Here is an 18,622-nt window from a genome sequence, read left to right on the forward strand (position 1 = left end):
AATCCCATCATAAACATGTGATCGCTAACTCACTGCAGAGCTCAGGTAAGGATTATTTGAATCCAGACTGCAGTCAGATGTACTTCAAGTGCATTAATACCCTACCTTCCCAAAGCCCAGGCATACTAACAAGGGGTCTGCCCAAAATATGCACTTACAGACACCACTACCACCTTCTGAAAGCTCCTGTCTTGAAAGCTCATGGTAGAAGTTACCTTTAAATGTCAGAATAAGTAATCCAAGTCCCCCATGGATCAGGGAAGATAAGAAGATCAGGTTTGAAGTCCTGACACCCCACTGCTTGCCCTAAAGCAAGCATTTTGAGCTGAAAATCTCCAGTCACATACCTGCCCCCTCCACTGTCAGAGTAAGCTGATTGCTTTCTATACCAGCTGCTTGGTGATAGGGGCCACTCCCGTGCTCTGCCATCATCACAGAATGATTCCATATCTCTGAATCCTTTGGTTCTAGATCCAGCTAAGTCTCTTAACAGAGGTCAAAACCTATGAGATGTCACCTAGGATTTTTAAAATAAAGTTAGTAGTCCTATATTCATGGAGGGACATGGTGTGAGGGAATAAAGGAAAACGCAGAGAGATGGCTGGATATTTGAATCCCAAGTATTCCACAAGCTGAAAACTATTCTCCATTTGTCAGGGAGTAGACATTGATCAACTGCAACAATCACAGAATTCATGTTTTGATCATGGTTCCTATTAGGTGTGAGAAACAAGTAGGCCCTTATTTTAACTGTGTGGCGGTTATCTACCTGAACATTATGCAATCTAGCACTAGAGTACTCTCAGATGGAGTGGTGACTGGTGACACTTGAGAGACAGAGAGAAAAGGGATGGGAAAGCAGAACATTTGTCACAGTTCCATTTAGAGCATTCTAGGACCACACCTGTGCTATGATCACCAACTTCTTTCCAACAATTTTATCTTATCATGAACTTGCCAACAATCATTCACGTTGCACTGAGCAATGATTCATCGGCTCATGTCAGGTCCAAGTGATCCAAAGGCTGCCACAGTAACATGTAATAAACAATGGCAAGTTGGATTATGAGTCCAGTTCAGGGTCAAGCTTCTCCACTTTGACGACTATCTCTGGGGCTGGAGCATCAGCAGAGGCGTGGTGGGCCTCTGTCTCTGACTCGGACAGCACTTCCTCCTTGATCTTCACAGGCTTACCACTGGCTTCCTTCTCTTCATCTGAGACTCATCCAGCTCCCATTCATCATCGATGTCCATTTCAAATACTCTTACATGATGGAGACTTGAACTTAACTAAAGAAAAGGCACATTAATGTGTGTGTGTGTGTGTGTGTGTGTGTGTGTGTGTGTGTGTGTGTGAAAGCGCACATGCACCTGGAACTGGGACTTGAACATGGGGCCTGAGCATCTTTTGCTCATAGCATTCTAGTGGAGCCACAGCTCCTGAGCAGCTAGAATTATAGGTATGAGCCACTGGTGTCAGGAGTTACATTAACAATTTTCTAACTAATGGCTTTGCAAACAAATTTTATAAAACGAAGCAGAAATCAGAAGCTTTAAGCAAAGTATAGATTTATAGGAAAGTTATATTTTTAACAATTTACTATAAAATCACCCAATTCCACCTTCATTTTACATAAAAGGATCTCCACACAGCACATGGTGAATTTATGTAACTTAGAAGCCAAACTATTTTTGCCAGTCCTGGGGCTTGAATTCTGGGCCTGGGTGCTATCCTTTGGTTCAAGGTGAGCACTCTACCACTTGAGCCACAGAGCCACTTCTGGCTTTTTCTGTAATTCATTGGAGATAAGAGCCTCTTGAACTTTCCTGCCTGGGCTGGCTTCAAACTAAGATCCTCAGATCTCAACCTCCTCAGTAACTACGATTACAGGCGTGAGCCACCAGCACCTCGCTCTGAAATTGCTCTTAATTACTCAAAGTTTCTCCAAACAAGAAAACAAAATAACTAGCCTGCTGCTTGCTCAGTTAACTGAAACCAAGGGACAGAATGACAAGCAGAGAATGAGCCTTGGAGATGACATGCTTGAGTACTCATAGGATGCTGCATAGAAACAAAGCCATACTCACCACACAGGACACTTTGTGAAAAACATTCCCAGCAACGTACTGAGCTTTCATGCTCTCCAGTAACCGCCAGTGCTTCTCAAAGTGCAGGGTGCATGTGGGAATAACACTGCTTTGTTCATCTAGCCTGGAGGAAAAACCAGCCCAGGAATCAAACAGGACCTCCACCTCCCACATTCACTAGAGGAGGGGTTTGGGGCAACTGGGGTCCTACTCCCACCCACACTCCATTCCCAGGTGACAAGACAGTCTGTAAAAATACTACATTCCACAGAGCCTTGGCTTCATTTTAGTAAGGTCTTGGTGCCCTTTGTTTTTTGGGTGATGGGGAGGGAGGATACAGTACTAGAGATTAAATTCAAGCCTTGCACAACTGAGCTATTCACCCAGTCCTCAATTCCCTTTCAAGGAGAGCAGATGCTCATGTTTTTAAATTAGAGAAGGAATCTCATTACTTTAAATCCTCAAGCAACTAAAACTATCTCCTAGAACTGACTATAGACTCTGCAATGGAACTGGGGTCCCAATTCTGGAAAACACTAAAGGCAAGTTTATAATTATTAGTGACAACAAACTAAAGTTAATGCTATCCTTTAAAACATAACTCAAATGAAGTCCTCTTCTCCATTCCAAATAATTCCTCATCTTATTCTAGCAAAAAATCCTAGTTTAATATTAAAGCAAGGGACAAGACAATGATTAAAGTCGGCACATTTTTTCCAGTTTTTTAATTTTTGAGGTAACATACAATTGTAACATTAGGAAATTTGTAACATTTGGGAAGACTTTGTAGCATGAAGGAAGACTTACCTTCTGATTTTTTTCAGTTGTGGGGTAGATGATCCTCCTAAATTTAATAGCAATTAGTCTCCTCCTCATCTTTCCTAACAGTGTTTGGTGGGTTTCAGTGTGTTGTATGAAGTTCGGATTTTAAAAATACAAAGTAGGAAGCCAGGCAGGCACTGGTGGCTCATTCCTGTAATCCTAGCTACTCAGGAGGATCATGGTTCAAAGCCAGTCCATGCCGGAAAGACTGTGAAACTCTTCTCTCCAATAAACCACCACAAAACCCAAAGTGGCACTGTGGCTCAAGTGGCAGAGTGCTAGGCTTGACCTGAAGAACTGAGGGACAGCACTCAGGCCCAGAGTTCAAACCCCATGATGGACAAAGAAAAAAAAAACAAAGCAGGAGGTTTTCTGCTCAGCTGTCTGTATGGGTAGACCAGTAACTAAAAAAACATTGCCTAGCATATGTAAGAAACTGGAATTCTTGGCATATGGTAAATATAGCTAAATATAAGCTAAGCCTGGTACCATATGACTGACAACTCAACACCTTGGAGACCATGCAAGAACTTCATGAATTTGAGACAAGCCTGGTTATTTCAAGGCGAGGCAACCTGAGATACACAATGGGACACTTCTTTTTTAAATTTTTGGTGGTTCTGGGTTTTGAATTCAGCACCTGGTACTGTACCACTTGAGCCACACTTCAGCTCTTTTTGAGATCCTACCTTTAAAAAACTAAAGCTAACTTTAACCACACAGACCCTATACCACTAAGGTAGTTAGTTACCTTGTGGCATAAGTTCTAGTGAATTGATACTCTGCAGCATCTTCACTGTTATACACAAACGACAATGGCAACTGGACCAAGAGTCTGTCTCTTCCTTCACGTCCCATGGTGTCTTTAAGAATGACTGTTACAGTTTCATCATCATAAAACTGGGCATCTAAACAGCTGTAGTTGCTGGAAGTGAGATGCATTTTGTTATATCAGAAATGATCATAACCACATAACATGCTGACACTAAGCAAAAACAAAATAAAACCATAGGTGATATTCCCTGCAATGACAAAACACCTTATCAGTTTATACTTTTATATCAATTTTCACAAATATAACTAGTTATAACAAAATAAGTAATCATCAGATCAAACAAAATGATCTGTGACATTTTATCACTGTTCTAGAAAACTCTGAACATAAATGGCTAGGCCTTAAGCCTGTGAAAATTTCATGAGTTATACCTTATATATAACTGAGTGAACAGAGCTAACAAGAATCAAAGTAAAAGAAAATCTGCCCCCCTACAAATGACAGAGCCCCTTTATTGACAGCACATCTGACATAGCACTGACTACACATACATCACACATGCTTCTGTCCCAAATCAGGCTTGGGCGTTATTTTCTTCTGACTTTTTCAGTTGTAGCATAGGTGAAGCTCCCAAATTTCACAGCAATTAGTCCATTACTTACAGACCTTGAAGAAAGAAAGGAGAGAGGGGAATGAGACCCTATGGAACAACTACATAGCCAATAAATCTAAATGCCTGAACAAACATGACTGGCAATGTTAGCACACATATCTACTTCCCAAATCCCAGACCAACACTACCACTTCCACTCCAGAATACTATAATTTAAACACTTAGTCAGGCAAACCAGCTTGGTTTAAAATCTTAATCACTAAGCAGCTAAAGGCCATAACTAAGGAAAACTAACATCTTGAATTCAAAAATTCCCTTTAGTGAAGGTTCTCAAAAGGCACATAGAGCTCCCCTATGACCCAGCAATCACCTGCTGGGCATTTACCCTAATGACCACAAACAAGGCCATACTAAAGCTACCAGCACAACTAGGTTTATTGCCGCATTATTCACCATAGCTAACATATGGAACCAACCCACACGCCCTTCAGTAGATCAATAGATCAAGAAAATGTGGTAAAGCTGGGGGCCAGTGGCTCACGCGTGTAACCCAAGCTACTCACGAGGTTGAGATCTGAGGAATGCAGTTCAAAGCCAGTCCAGACAGGAAAGTCTGTGAGACTCTTATCCTCAATAAACCACCAGAAAACTGGAAGTGGCACTGTGGCTCAAGTGGTAGAGCACTTGCCTTGAGCTGAAGAGCTGAGGGACAGTGCCCAGGCACAGAGTTCAAGTCCCATGACCAACAAAAAAGAAAATGTGATACACATATGTATACATACATACACACATATGTATACATACATACACACATGTGTGTGTGTGTGTATATATATATATATATATATATATATATATATATATATATACATATATGGAATTCTATTCTTCCATCAGAAAGAATGACACTGCCCCATTTGTAAGGAAATGGAAAGACTGGGAAAAAAATCCTATCAAGTGAAGCCAGACACCCCCCCAAAATAGGTCCCATTGTTTCCCTTATTTTCAATAATTAGTATACTTCTAGGATAATTTTAACAGATGAGAAAAATAGCTCAAGAGCTATGTACATATGACCATATAAGATGATGCTAAGTGAAATGAACTCCAAGACATGGAAACATGAGGTTTTTCTTTGTTATTGTTGTTTTTGTTTTGTTTTGTTTTTTGGTTCCGTTCATGGGGCCTGAACTCTAGGCTTGGGCGCTGTCCCTCACCTCTTCAGCTCAAGGCTAGTGCTCTACCACTTGAGGCACAACGCCACTTCTGGCTTTTTTCTTTTTGCTTATGTGGTGCTGAGGAATCGAACCCAGGGCCTCAGGCATGAAACGCAAGCACTCTACCACTGAGCCACCTTCCCAGCCCTGTTGTTTTTAATGTACTATGTACTTTTTGTTTCTTTGGTGTGTTCTTCCCCCTGCGGTTTATCCCCTATTGTCACTGTATTTGATTTTGGTACCCTGGTATTATACATACATTTATCTGAATTAGGGAAGGGAAAGGAGAACAGAATCGTGAGACAAAGGACAAGGGGGATCCAATACAATAGCCATATTCACAAGTCAATATGTTGGAAATGATCTGTACAATTTGGCAAGTGGGAGGATTAGGGAGGGGAGGGAAAGGACAAAAATGAGGCAGGGGGTAACAAGTTAGACAAGAAATGTACCTATTATCTTACTTATTAACTGTAACCCCTCTTGACAATGAAAAAAGAAATCCCTTTAGCTATGTGCTGGTGGCTCATGTCAGTAATCCCAGCTACTCAGCGCTGAGATCTGAAGATCATCATTTGAAGCTAGCCTGGGCAGGGATCCAGGAGACTCCTATCTTCAATTAACCACCAAAAAGTCAAAAGTGGAATTGTGGTTCAAGTGGGCACAAAAGCTGAGGGACAATGCCCAGAGCCTAAATTCATACCCCAGAGTGGCACACAAAAATAAACTAGTACCTTCATAGTGAGACTTAAAACGATTTAAAATGCTAATGGAACCCTGAATATCATTTGATTTTCAGAATGTTTACTTTGGAATCTCAAAAAGTCTCTGTGGGCAAGAGCTCTTATTTGATGAAAGATAATTAACCTAAAATTTAAAAAAGCCTTTCTATAAAGTACTTACTAACACAGTTTTGAATCACTAAGTGTTCTTAGATATAACACAGGTCTGCTGTCATTTTCCTAAACCTATTTTTAAAAAAAAACTTATATACGAGGCTATATACTAATATAAAAGTTAAAACTCTAGAACAAGAAGGGATCAAATAGCTTCTCAATTCAGCATTACCATCTCCCAGATGTGAGAACTGAGAATACTGAATGCAAACCTAAAGTCATGAGGCAGCTTCGCTGAAACCCGAAATGCTGGAGGGAAGCTGAATGGCTTATTATTATTACAAATATTAAGCTCTCATCTCTTCGGTTCAAACTTCAAAGGAATACTCACTGGGAAATATCAGTATGCCTTAATCTTAAGATACACATTTTATACAGTGAGTCTTCTAAAATAGTAAAAAGAAGGTACTGTAGATTTGAACTTTTATTATTCCACCTAAGGAAAGAAAAGTAATGTATTTAGCTATTTAAGTTTAGAACAAAAACTACTGTTTACACAAGACGAGGAGACACACACAGAAAAGGAAATGTGAACAATCTGCGCGCAGAGTCCTCACTAAAACAAAAGCAAAAAAAAAAAAAAAAAAGAGAAAAATTCAAACTTGCTGCTAAATTATACTACCTAACAGGTAAAGAAGATAACCTTCTAGCATCTCTATATAATGGAATACAGATGGCTTGATTCATTGATTTTCCAATTTCATCCTACAGAAAAGCAAGATTTGGAAACATCATTAGAGAGAAGGGGAGCAGCTAGTGGTGAGGAGCCTGCTTGGCCTGTGCTAAAAGACCACTCCCTCCCTCTGGTCTCATGACATCAGTCACTGACAAGACACACCAGCTCTGGGACTAAGACTGTATTGAGATTGATCTGGGGGGGCAAATAAAACACTAAAGATACTTTACTAAGACGATAATTTTTAAATTTATGTGAGCAGAAAATGAGGGAGGGGGTTACATTGTTGAAAAAGAAATGTACAGTATTCAGTACCTGACCTATGTAATTGTAACCTCTCTGTACATCACCTTTACAATAATTTTTTTTTTTTTTTTTGTCGGTGGAGGGGCTTGAACTCTGGGCCTGGGCACTCTGTCCCTCAGCTCTTCAGCTCAAGACTGGGCACTCTGTCCCTCAACTCTTCAGCTCAAGACTAGTGCTCTACCACTTGAGCCACAGTGCCACTTCTGGTTTTCTAAGTGGTTTATTGGAGATAAGCCTCATGGCCTTTCCTGCCCTAGCTGGCTTTGAACTCGATCCTCAGATCTCAGTCTCCTGAGAAGCTAGGATTACAGGCATGAGCCATAAGTGCCTACCTTATAATAATTTTAAAAATACATAAAGTAAAATAAATTTATATAAGGAATTAACTATGGATATAACCAAGCCATAAGAAACTGCCAATTTTGACAATCAAAACGAGTTGAATATCAGCATTTTTACAATTTATCCTAATATATATGTTCATTTACATAGACGAGACATACTATACTCTTGTTCCCACACGAAGACATGCATTTCTTCCCAACTTACTGCTGTCATTTGCAAACACTGATCAATAATGGTTTCCATTTGCCTTTTCACAAAATGCAATGATTTTCGAGCATAATAAGGAAACAGCAAAGGGCTTTCTGGTTTCAGACAAAAACAGAAACAAAACAAAAACTATAGCAAACCAATGATTAGGAGAAAATAATCCATTGTCAGAGGCAGTCCATACTTTTTCTTTTTTTATTTTTTTTTATTTTTTATTTTTAAATTTAAAATTTTATTTTATTTTATTTGAGAACATACTGTACAGAAGGTTTACAATTACATGGGCAGGATAATGCATACATTTCTTACCAAGCATTGCAGCCTCCTCCTTTGTTTACCCTTCACCTCCCTTCCCAGCCACCCCCTCCCCCCGACCCAATCATACCCCCTCCCCCCCCACACCGACATTGTAAAGCTGGTTTTGACATGACATTTTGTACTTCTCATTGTTGCAACAGGTCCACCTGAATCCTTAAACGACTTGTTTGTCCCCATCTCCTCCACATGTTATACTGACATCAAATATAGTGAAAGCGGGGGTTACACTGTGGGGGAGGAACATACAAAGCAACAAAGAAATAATCTTATAAATGCATTAGAAACACATGCATGAAAGAAACGAAAACATTAAAATACATATTTAAGGGTTCATTTTCCTAACATCATATTATCTGACCTTTTCCGCTTGACTCATACCTATACTAGATATTGCAAATAAGGGAAACCATGGGACCTATGTTTCTTTGGGCCTGGCTTACTTCACTTAATATAATTTTTTCCAAACCTTTCCATTTCCTAACAAATGGGGAAATGTCATTTTTTCTGATGGAGGCATAGAATTCCATTGTGTATATATACCACATTTTCTTGATCCATTCATCTACTGAGGGGCATCTGGGTTGGTTCCATATCTTAGCTATGGTAAATAATGCTGCAATAAACATAGTTGTGCTGGTAGCTTTAGTGTGGTCTTGTTTGTAAACATTTGGGTAAATGCCCAAAAGTGGGATTGCTGGGTCATAGGGGAGATCTATGTGAAGTCTTTTGAGGAACCTCCATACTGCTTTCCAAAGTGGTTGAACAAGTTTACATTCCCACCAACAATGAAGTAAGGTTCCTTTCTGTCCACATCCCCTCCAGCATCTGTTGTTGTTAGAGTTCTTGATTTTTGCTGTTCTAACTGGAGTGAGGTGATATCTCAATGTTGTTTTGATTTGCATTTCTTTTATGGCTAGGGATGTTGAACATTTCTTCATGTGTCTATTGGCCATCCTTCTTTCTTCTTCAGAGAAGCTTCTCTTTAAGTCTTTCGCCCACTTATTTATTGGGCAGTTGTTTCTTTGAGGAATTTGTTGTTGGGTGGTTTAATTTTTTGAGTTCCAAGTATATTTTAGATATGAGACCCTTGTCCGTTGTATGGCTAGTAAAGATCTTCTCCCAATCCGTGGGCTTTCTATTGATCTTGCTAGCTATGTCATTTGCCCTGCAGAAGCTCTGCAACCTTATGCAATCCCATTTGTCCAACCTTTCTTTGATTTGTTGTGCTTCCGGGTCTCTATTCAGAAAATTTCGGCCTGAGCCAAGGAGACTTAGGGTTTCTCCTATTCCATCCTGTAATGTTTTCAGAGTGTCTGCTTTGAGTTCAAGGTCTTTGATCCATTTGGAGTTGATTCTGGTGCAGGGTGATATATAAGGGTCTAGCTTTAGTTTTCTGCATGTAGTTAACCAATTTTGCCAGCACCATTTACTGAAGAGGCTGTCTTTCTTCCATTCTATTGTTTTAGCTCCCTTATTGAAGATTAGATGGCTATAGGTCTGTAGGTTCATTTCTGGGTTTTCAATTCTATTCCATTGGTCCTGAGGTCTGTTCTTATGCCAATACCAAGCTGTTTTGATTACTATAGTCCATACTTTTTCATGGTGGAATTCTCATTATACTTTCGACATACCTTGTTAAAATAAATGACCAGAATCTCCCTTCAATCCAGTCCACTTAATACAACTACATTCGCTTGGTCCTTCTCATGCTTAGTCCTACACCAAAGCCCAACAGTAAAATGCTATTGGCTATTAGAAAAATGGAAGGCATTGGAAACCATAAGCTATGTACTGAAACCTGTTCTTTCTTCTCAACTCTGCCACAATGTGATAGCAGCAGCAGTCCAGGATACTCTGCCACTGCTAGCTTTGTTTCTTTTTTGCTGTTGTATTCAGTATGCTTTTTATTTTAAAATGGCTTTTTTATACAGTATTACAATATCCATAAGAACTCATCTTATTCTCCAACTTAAAAGGAAAAAAAACAAAGAGGCCTACTGGGCCTCTGGAACTGCCTGGGATGAAAAGAGCTGTGAATCAAGCTGTGACTCAGGCCCACCAGCTCAAATGGCTCTGAGACTGTCTCTCCCACACTCAGCACTTCCCTTACCAGCTGTGTTAGGTAAAAAAAAATAATCATTTCAGCACTTTAAGGTTCAAGAGGTGACATACTAGGTAATTACAGAAAAACATGTTGCCTTTGTCGCCAGTTCCCAAAACTCAGCTCCTGAAACCCAGATATCCTGAGTAGTAAATGTGATGGCCAATTTTAATTTTTTTTGGGGGGGTCCGGTTGTGGGGCCTGAACTCTGGGCCTGAGCGCTGTCCCTCAGCTCTTCAGCTCAAGGCTAGAGCTCTACCACTTGAGTCACAGCTCCACTTCCGGCTTTTTTCATTTTGCTTATGTGGTACTGAGGAATCGAACCCAGGGCCTCAGGCATGCAAGGCAAGCGCTCTACCACTGAGCCATCTTCCCAGCCCATGATGGCCAATTTTAATGTGGCCACTCTGGCAGGTTCCTGCAAAGCCTCAGGGTTGGGTGGCGTGGAAAGTCTATGCCTTAACCAGAAGCTTATAAGTTTCAGCTCCATCTGCCAGACTGCAGGAAAGGAATCGGGGCTTGGGGTTGAATTCTACCCCAGTGACTAAATCATTATAATGAAGCCTCCATCAAAAACCCAAGACAAACTGGGAGAGAGCAAGGGAAAGGGTGACATTGTCAAAAAAAGAAATGTAATCTTTACCTGCCTTACGTAACCATAACTTTTCTTTTCTTTTTCTTTTTCTTTTTTTCTGGTCCTGGGGCCTGAACTCTGTGCCTAGGAGCTGTCCCTCAGCTCTTCAGCTCAAGGCTAGCACCCTACCACTTGAGCCACAGAGCCACTTCCAGCTTTTTCTGCTTATGTGGTCCTGAGGAATGAAACCCAGGACTTGATGCATGCAAGGCAAGCCCTCTACCACTGAGCCAACTTCCCAGCCCACCATAACCCTTCTTTACTAACCTTCTTAATAATTAAAAAAAAAGACACTGGGGAGGTTTGGATGGCTCCCTGGTTGATGAACATGTTGAGTGCTGGGAGGATCTAAAAGCTGTGGCCTCTTCCTCCATATCAAACCCTGAATGATGTTTTCCACTGGGCTATGCCCAAGTTAAATTTTTATTACAAACAGTCTGGAAAGGAAAGCTGAATGTGTTCCTGAGCATTGTACACCAGTCTGGAAGCTATGCCAACTTAAGGGAGAAAGTTGGGACATATGTCCCATAGTCAAGTCCCACAGAGGTGTGGGTAAGGGAACCTAGCTCTTGGGACTGATGTGATGTGAGGAGTCTAGCAGACTGAGCCTTCCTCCCTCTGGAGGCTAATGATCATTGTGGGTGCTCAGTGTCATAATTGCAATGAATTGCATTGCAGGACCTTCAGCTGGTATCATAACTGGCTGGTGTCAGGAGGGAAAAAATAATTTTAGTGTCAGCATAGTTAATGTACCACAGCACAGTTAATTTCAGGGTGTTTTCTATCTATCATGGTGACATCATACTCTACTTGTTAAAATGCTGTTCTCTAATCAAATAAAATGGACATGCCAAGTAAGCCTGAAGAAATTAGACAAATTTTGAGGTTACTCTTTAATCTCAAATATGTATAAACATGGCCAACATCTGCTTGGTTCATAAAGTACCTTTAAGATGGCTGCTGTTTTGGAGGAAGTCATACCACTGGTTTCCTTCCGTGTTAGGGGGTGACACAAGGCCATCATCTTCATCTTTCAAATACTAAAAATAGTTTAAATTTTTTTCAGTTAAGCAATGATTCAGGCTCTAATCTGTATTTAACATTATTCTAGTTACTAAGTTATCTTGTTGTACTGCCAGGTTCTCTGAAGGTACATTATTTTTCTAAGTGAGGTGACAAATTCTAGACAACATGAAAATGACTTAAATGGTCAGAGTATAGTAAATGTAGAAACCAGAGTTTACATTTTGTGGTTCATTTTCAAGATATATTTTAACCTTACCTATCAGGGCTATATTTTAGTTTTACAAGTACCAACTGACAGTATGCTCCACAAGGGCAGTTCTCACAGTGTAGCCCCATCCCTGAGAGTGCTCAGCATGCTTCCATTGACTACAAGGTTAATGCCAGCTTTAGTGCCAAGGTGTCACTTGCCCTTTCACGGTGTCAACATTTGCACTGAAGGTGTGGAAGAAAGAACAGCCAGTACCTGCACCCCTCACCTAGTAGACCAAATTCTTGTGTTCTTTGTCACATATTCAGTTTCATTTATCCTGATAGAACTATTAAATTGTTAATTCTCAAGTCTTGATGGCAGATCTTTTAACGTTTTTTGAGTCAGAGTTAGGAGGCACACGGGTGATTTTACAACACATCAAAGCATGCAAAGTTGTCTTGAAGAAAAACTGAAACTGTCTTGTTTCAGTTGTAAAGGCAGACATTTTATAAAAAATGACATTCCAAGGGGGAGGATGGGAAGGGATGGGAAGGGGAAACTAAGGAGGAGGCTACAATGCTTGATAAGAAACGTACTCATTATCTTGCCCATGTAATTGTAACCCCTCTGTACAGTATTTTCACAATAATAAATAAATAAATATTTTAAAAATGACATTCCATTTTTACTTAGAAACAAAAGACTAGGGGACAAACTGGTTCTTCATACTTAGATGTTTGTGAGGTATTTTTTAATTTTAAAATTTTTATTTATTTTATTAAATAGATGTACAAGGAGTTGCCATGGTTCAGCTTATGGACAAATATGTCTTGGTCAATGTTACCCCTTTGAACATGCATACTCATCCATCCCTCTACCCCCTCAAACTCTTACTTTTGGCAGGTATTTTTTTGAAAATAAAGTGACTTTGAACAAAACAACCTAAAATATTTATTGCAAATAACATTTCAGCTAAACTTGGTTCTAAAGGCCTGTAATTCCAGCACTTAGAAGAGGATGAGGCAGGAATATCACAAGTTTAAGGCCTATAGAGCAAGACCCTGTCTCAAAAAAAAAAAGCAACTTTTAAGCAAAACTCAAAATGTTGGCACCTGCATCTGTTACTGAGTGCCTGACAGCTTCACAGTAACTAAAGACTGATTAGAGTAGACTGAAGTCACATATTTATAATGTATAATGGAAGGCGTCAGTACTTAAAAAGATCTGTAAAAGCCACAGAACCAATATTTCTAAAAAGACCAAGTTATGATGCTATGAAAACAAGCATGAGTAAAAGTGCCTTTCAAAGTGCAAGGAAGATGGAGAGATTTTTAATGAAACTGAGTATGAAGTGTCTACTAAACACAATTTTAGATTCCACATTAAAAACTTCCAAGAGACCAACACTTGGAAGGATTTTGTATAATATTAAAGAATATCCTCAGTTAAAGGACAAAACTAGTTCAGTACTTTCTCCTTTCCAAGGACACACACCTGCTTGAAGTTAGATTTTCCTTATATACATTAAGCAAATTAGCATATTAAAACAGAATAAACACATAGGTAGACATTAAAATTAGCTGTCTTCTATTAAGCTGGACATCAAAGACAGCTGAGAAAATAAACAACAATGCCAGTTATACTGGCATTGTATTATTTTCCATAAAATTTAGATAATATGAATTAACAGTACAAAGTCTTAAAATTCGTTCTTAAAAATCAAACCAAGTTCAATAGAAAGCCCATACCTGACCAACTTTTTCAACATTAAAGTATTTTCTTTTTCGATTAGAAAAGTCTGGAGCCTAGAAAGAACAAACATAGTTTATTTCTAAAAGCTCAAAATATTAAGAAAATAATCTTAAAATTAACAAACTCAATATGTATTTTATAAAACAGCTATCCATTGCATTTAGTTTTTTGCAGATTGTAAGATACATACAGACAGAAGTCTACTTATAGACTTTATGTTTAGTCTTTTTAAAATTAGTCTTTTTATAAAAGTAATTGCTCATTACTTTTTAACCATGAACCATCTTTGCTGTGATTATTTTCAAAGTGACTTAATTGTAAAAATAGCTATTTCTTTCCTCATTGAAATGTTCAGTAAGAAATTCAGTAACAAATGTGATATCTTTCTGAGTTATCTATTAACAAAAAGGGGCAAAAAGAAAACAAATCACGGTAAAAAGAAAGCTTCCCAATAATTTGCCTGAATCCACAGTTTGGGCCTGGGTGCAGGTGAGTGGGCTGTGGAGAGCAAGGAGGAGGCTGGCTGTTCTCTAAGCTCGCTTTCAGGGAATGCTTCTTTCCACATCCTCACAGAAAGAAACTGCTCATTTCCAGGCTTCAACTTAGGTACAACATTTAAGTACTTATATTTCAAGGAAAATAAAAATGCATTTAAGACTTAAGGCATAAGATATAGAACCAACCCAAATGCCCCTTAGTAGATGGAGTGGATCAAGAAAATGTGGTATATATACACAATGGAATTCTATGCCTCCATCAGAAAGAATGACATTTCCCCATTTGTTAGGAAATGGAAAGGTTTGGAAAAAATTATATTAAGTGAAGGAAGCCAGGCCCAAAGAAACATAGGTCCCATGGTTTCCCTTGTTTTCAATACTTAGTATATGTCTGAGTCAAGCCAAAAAGGTCAGATAAGTTGATGTTAGGGAAATGAACCCTAAGATATGTATTCAAATGTTTTTTTTTCTTTCATGCGATTGTTCCTATCACATTTATAAGATTATTTCTTTGTTCATTTGTATGTCCCCCCCCCCCACGGAATAACCCCTGCTATCACTGTATTTGATGTTGTTATAATTTGTGGAGGGGAAGGGAAAAAAACAAATCATTTAAGTAGGGATACAGGTGGACCCATTGCTACAATGAGATGTACAAGGGCTGGGAAAGTGGCTCAGTGGTAGAGCGCTTGCCTTGCATGCATGAGGCCCTGGGTTCGATTCCTCAGCACCACATAAGCAAAAAAAAAAGCTGGAAGTGGCGCTGTGGCTCAAGTGGTAGAGCGCTAGCCGTGAGCTGAAGAGCTGAGTGACAGCGCCCAGGCCCAGAGTTCAGGCCCCACGACTGGACTAAAAAAAATGAGATGTACAAGTCATATGTCGAAAACGAACTTTACAACTTTGGTGGGGGGGGGAGGAGGGTTAAGTGGGGGAGCGGGGATGGGAAGGGGAAACAAAGGAGGAGGCTACAATGCTTGATAAGAAGTGTACTCATTATCTTGCCCATGTAATTGTAACCCCCTCTGTACAATATTTTCACAATAATAAAAAGACTTAAGGCAGTTAAAGAGTATAAGGATGCTATGTTGTAAGAATTATACAACCTCATTCAAACATGAAAATTGTAAATTCAAATATCCGTAACAGTATTCCGCGAGATGAAAATATTATGCAACCACTCAAATTTATTTAGATAACAAGACCAACGTCCTGTTATCTAACTCTGTAAGAGTACCAAAACCATGAGCAAGGCTGAGCTCAATCAGGACAATAGGTAAGGAAATTACACAGGTGTCCCCTGTTATCTGAGAGATTGGTTCTAAGACCCCCACAGATAACACAATCCTCAGGTGCTCAAGATCTTTATATAAGAAAACACATCCTCCTGTACACTTTAAATCCCATTTAGAGTGCTTGTAACACCTAATACGATGTAAATAACTATTGTTGTATTGTGTAAGGAATAGTAAAGAGAAAAACAAGTACATATGTTTGGAACAGATGCATTATTTTCAGAATATTTTTCATTGGTGGTTGGTTGAATCTACTGAGATGGAACCTGCTGACACACAGGGCTGGCCATAAGTACTTCTGTGCATACCTTATTCAGCTCAGGAAGCACATGGTCTTCGGTCATTCTCAACATGGCTGGAAATACAAAGTTAAAAATTATCTTGAAATGTAATTTTTATTACAGATATACCTCAAAGACCAAATGAGGTTTACTGAACTAAATTTTCCATTTGAACAGTTTCTTTTTACTACAAAAAACTTTCTCTTTGAACAATTTAGTATGAACTAAAATCTGACTTAATCAGGATCTAAAATATATTCAGGATTGTTGGTCCTCACCCCAAACAAAACCTTATTGATTATGCTGCTGGGGACAGAGCAGTAAAAATGCCTTCATGGAAATTACATTTTACAAAAAAAAAGACAACAAAGTTATAACCTTGTGTCAGTGACAAAGCCAGGGTGACAACAGTGTCACATTCTGGAGATAAGAACTGAGCCGTTACTCACTGCTCTTCTACTGCTGATGCTTAGTTAGAGCACGCAATAATTATAAGTAAAACTAAACCACTAATCCCATCAGAGAAAGGATTTCTAAAGTCCTACTTTTAATATTGCAATTTATTCTAATTAAAACTCAGATCTGCAACAAGCTAGCCTGAAAAAACTCCAGTTCCCTATTCCAACTATCAATCATATAGTTGAAAAAAAGGAAACAAACAAAAATATCCAACCAAGAATTCAAGTAACTTAAGATCACATTCAGGTTTTAAACAAAAGTAACTATAGTAGAGTGATAAGCATAAAGTCTGCTTTTGTAATATTAGAACTGAACATTTGGACACTTTGCAGTATTAGCATATCAAAAGGAATTTATCTTGTATTTCACTCTAAATTTTAACAAATATGAGACATAAAACTAAATGTTGCATATGTTGGAGAGAAATGTTTGTTTCATTATTTAAAGAATATACTTCACAAAAATAGCAGTATAAATGGGCCTAAAAAAATGCAAGTACCTCAGAGTGGTGATCAAACCATCTCATGTGAAGTCAACAGGTATTTGTTAATTAAACTGCCTACCCAATGGCAAAGACGTAGTGGCATTACAAAGAAAGTCCTAAAGAAGTCTGTGTACCACTTAGCAAGGGCACCACTGCCCATGAAAATGTAATAGCAAGATCCCAGTTCTGTGCTGTCAGTGATCATCTGTGAGTCCTAGGAACTTCAAAGAGGCTAGCCTGACTACATAACTAAATGTGTAATTTTAGATGATTTCCATCAATTCAACAGCCACAGGCTAGTTAGTGGTTACCACCATGGACCACACAGCTCTAGAGACTGAAGAACAGAGTGTAAAATGTAACACAAGCTACTGAAGGGCTTTTTGAAAATCTTATACCCGTGCCCAATATATAGCAAGGGCTCAAACACTAAATTTTAACCTAAGGAAATGCAGTTGTCCCTCGCTGTATTGTAGCTTCATTGCATCCCAGGGTTAAAAAACAAAACGAAACAAACCAGAAATAGTGATCCCTCACCTATCAGGTAGTTACTTTCCAGAGCAATAAATGAACCACAATAGAGCATGGGATTTTCACTTATCACGGGGTTGTCTGGAACTTAACTCCCAAGATAGGTAAGGGATCACTGTACTAGTGAGTGTAAGGGGCACAGGTGTTACAAATTAGCTTTAATACTTCTATGGGGGAATCATGGAGTAGGTGAAATAGGACTGCCATAGATGGACAACAGTTGAAGCTGGGTGAAAGAAGGAAACAAGGAGGCTCATTATACTATTTTATAAGTATTTGAAATTTTAACAGACTAATTCAAATCTAAGATGTATTTCCACAGTTTTCAAAAGTGTTAAAACAACAATGTTAAAGTTAACTTACCCACAGAAAGCCACTGGAAAAATGCCTTGAAATTCTTTATACTAATGTCTATAACTCTGAAAAGATAAACAAATCAGAAAAAAAAAGTCATGTGCAGTTCATGTAGTACTGTTCAACTGTCACAGAGTAAAATAAACCTTACTGTTCTTCTTTGTCTTGTCAGGATTTAAGCCCTTAGAAGAGCAGATTTTACAAGCCAAACATTATTACATTCCTAAAATTAAGGCAATCAAAAACAAAACACATCTCGATTCTTTCAAAAATTAAGCAAATAAATGATACTATCTGGTTGTAACTGTGTTTCCAAAAAACTGAATCTTTCCCAGCATTCTGTGACATATGAATTCTTTTCCTAACTCTGCAAGTAAGTGAGGAAAAAATTTTCCCACATTTTTTGTTAAAAAATTACTAATCAGTAAAAAAAAAAAAAAAACTGACTCCAAGAGGAAGTTACTACTATAAACTTATGTTATGTCACAATGTCTGATACCACTGGACATCATTTTATGAAACTAATCTTTTAGTCCAACAAATAAATGAGGTCTCAAAAATTGAACTCTCTTGGATTTGACACAAATGAAAAAACGTTAAGTATTATAAATCAAACTCATTTTCATTTTGGTGAACTTTCTGAATACAGAGATGAGTTCAATTTTTATAAACTCTTTAAGTTTACTTCTATGTGATAATTACAGTAAGCAAATAATACCTGTACTGATTTTCCTTGAGGTCCTAAGACCTGAACCGGG

General features: G+C 38.6%; 1 protein-coding gene across 1 annotated transcript in view; it reads right to left on the reverse strand.

Moving 5' to 3' along the window:
* Positions 1 to 1,063: 1,063 nt before the first annotated feature.
* LOC138836770 (anaphase-promoting complex subunit 4-like) overlaps positions 1,064 to 18,622 on the reverse strand; it is a 46,669-nt gene continuing 29,110 nt past the window's right edge. Inside the window, 15 exon segments of the mRNA XM_070035420.1 lie at positions 1,064 to 1,221; positions 1,224 to 1,290; positions 2,089 to 2,212; positions 3,662 to 3,837; positions 4,279 to 4,351; positions 6,743 to 6,847; positions 6,929 to 6,967; positions 7,055 to 7,116; positions 7,943 to 8,040; positions 11,945 to 12,038; positions 13,963 to 14,019; positions 14,278 to 14,361; positions 16,064 to 16,110; positions 17,874 to 17,929; positions 18,312 to 18,336. Coding sequence (XP_069891521.1) covers positions 1,064 to 1,221; positions 1,224 to 1,290; positions 2,089 to 2,212; positions 3,662 to 3,837; positions 4,279 to 4,351; positions 6,743 to 6,847; positions 6,929 to 6,967; positions 7,055 to 7,116; positions 7,943 to 8,040; positions 11,945 to 12,038; positions 13,963 to 14,019; positions 14,278 to 14,361; positions 16,064 to 16,110; positions 17,874 to 17,929; positions 18,312 to 18,336 — 1,265 coding nt within the window.

Source organism: Dipodomys merriami, unplaced genomic scaffold, assembly GCF_024711535.1.
Source record: "Dipodomys merriami isolate MVZ:Mamm:240054 unplaced genomic scaffold, mDipMer1.0.p SCAF_259, whole genome shotgun sequence".
NCBI lineage: Eukaryota > Metazoa > Chordata > Mammalia > Rodentia > Heteromyidae > Dipodomys > Dipodomys merriami.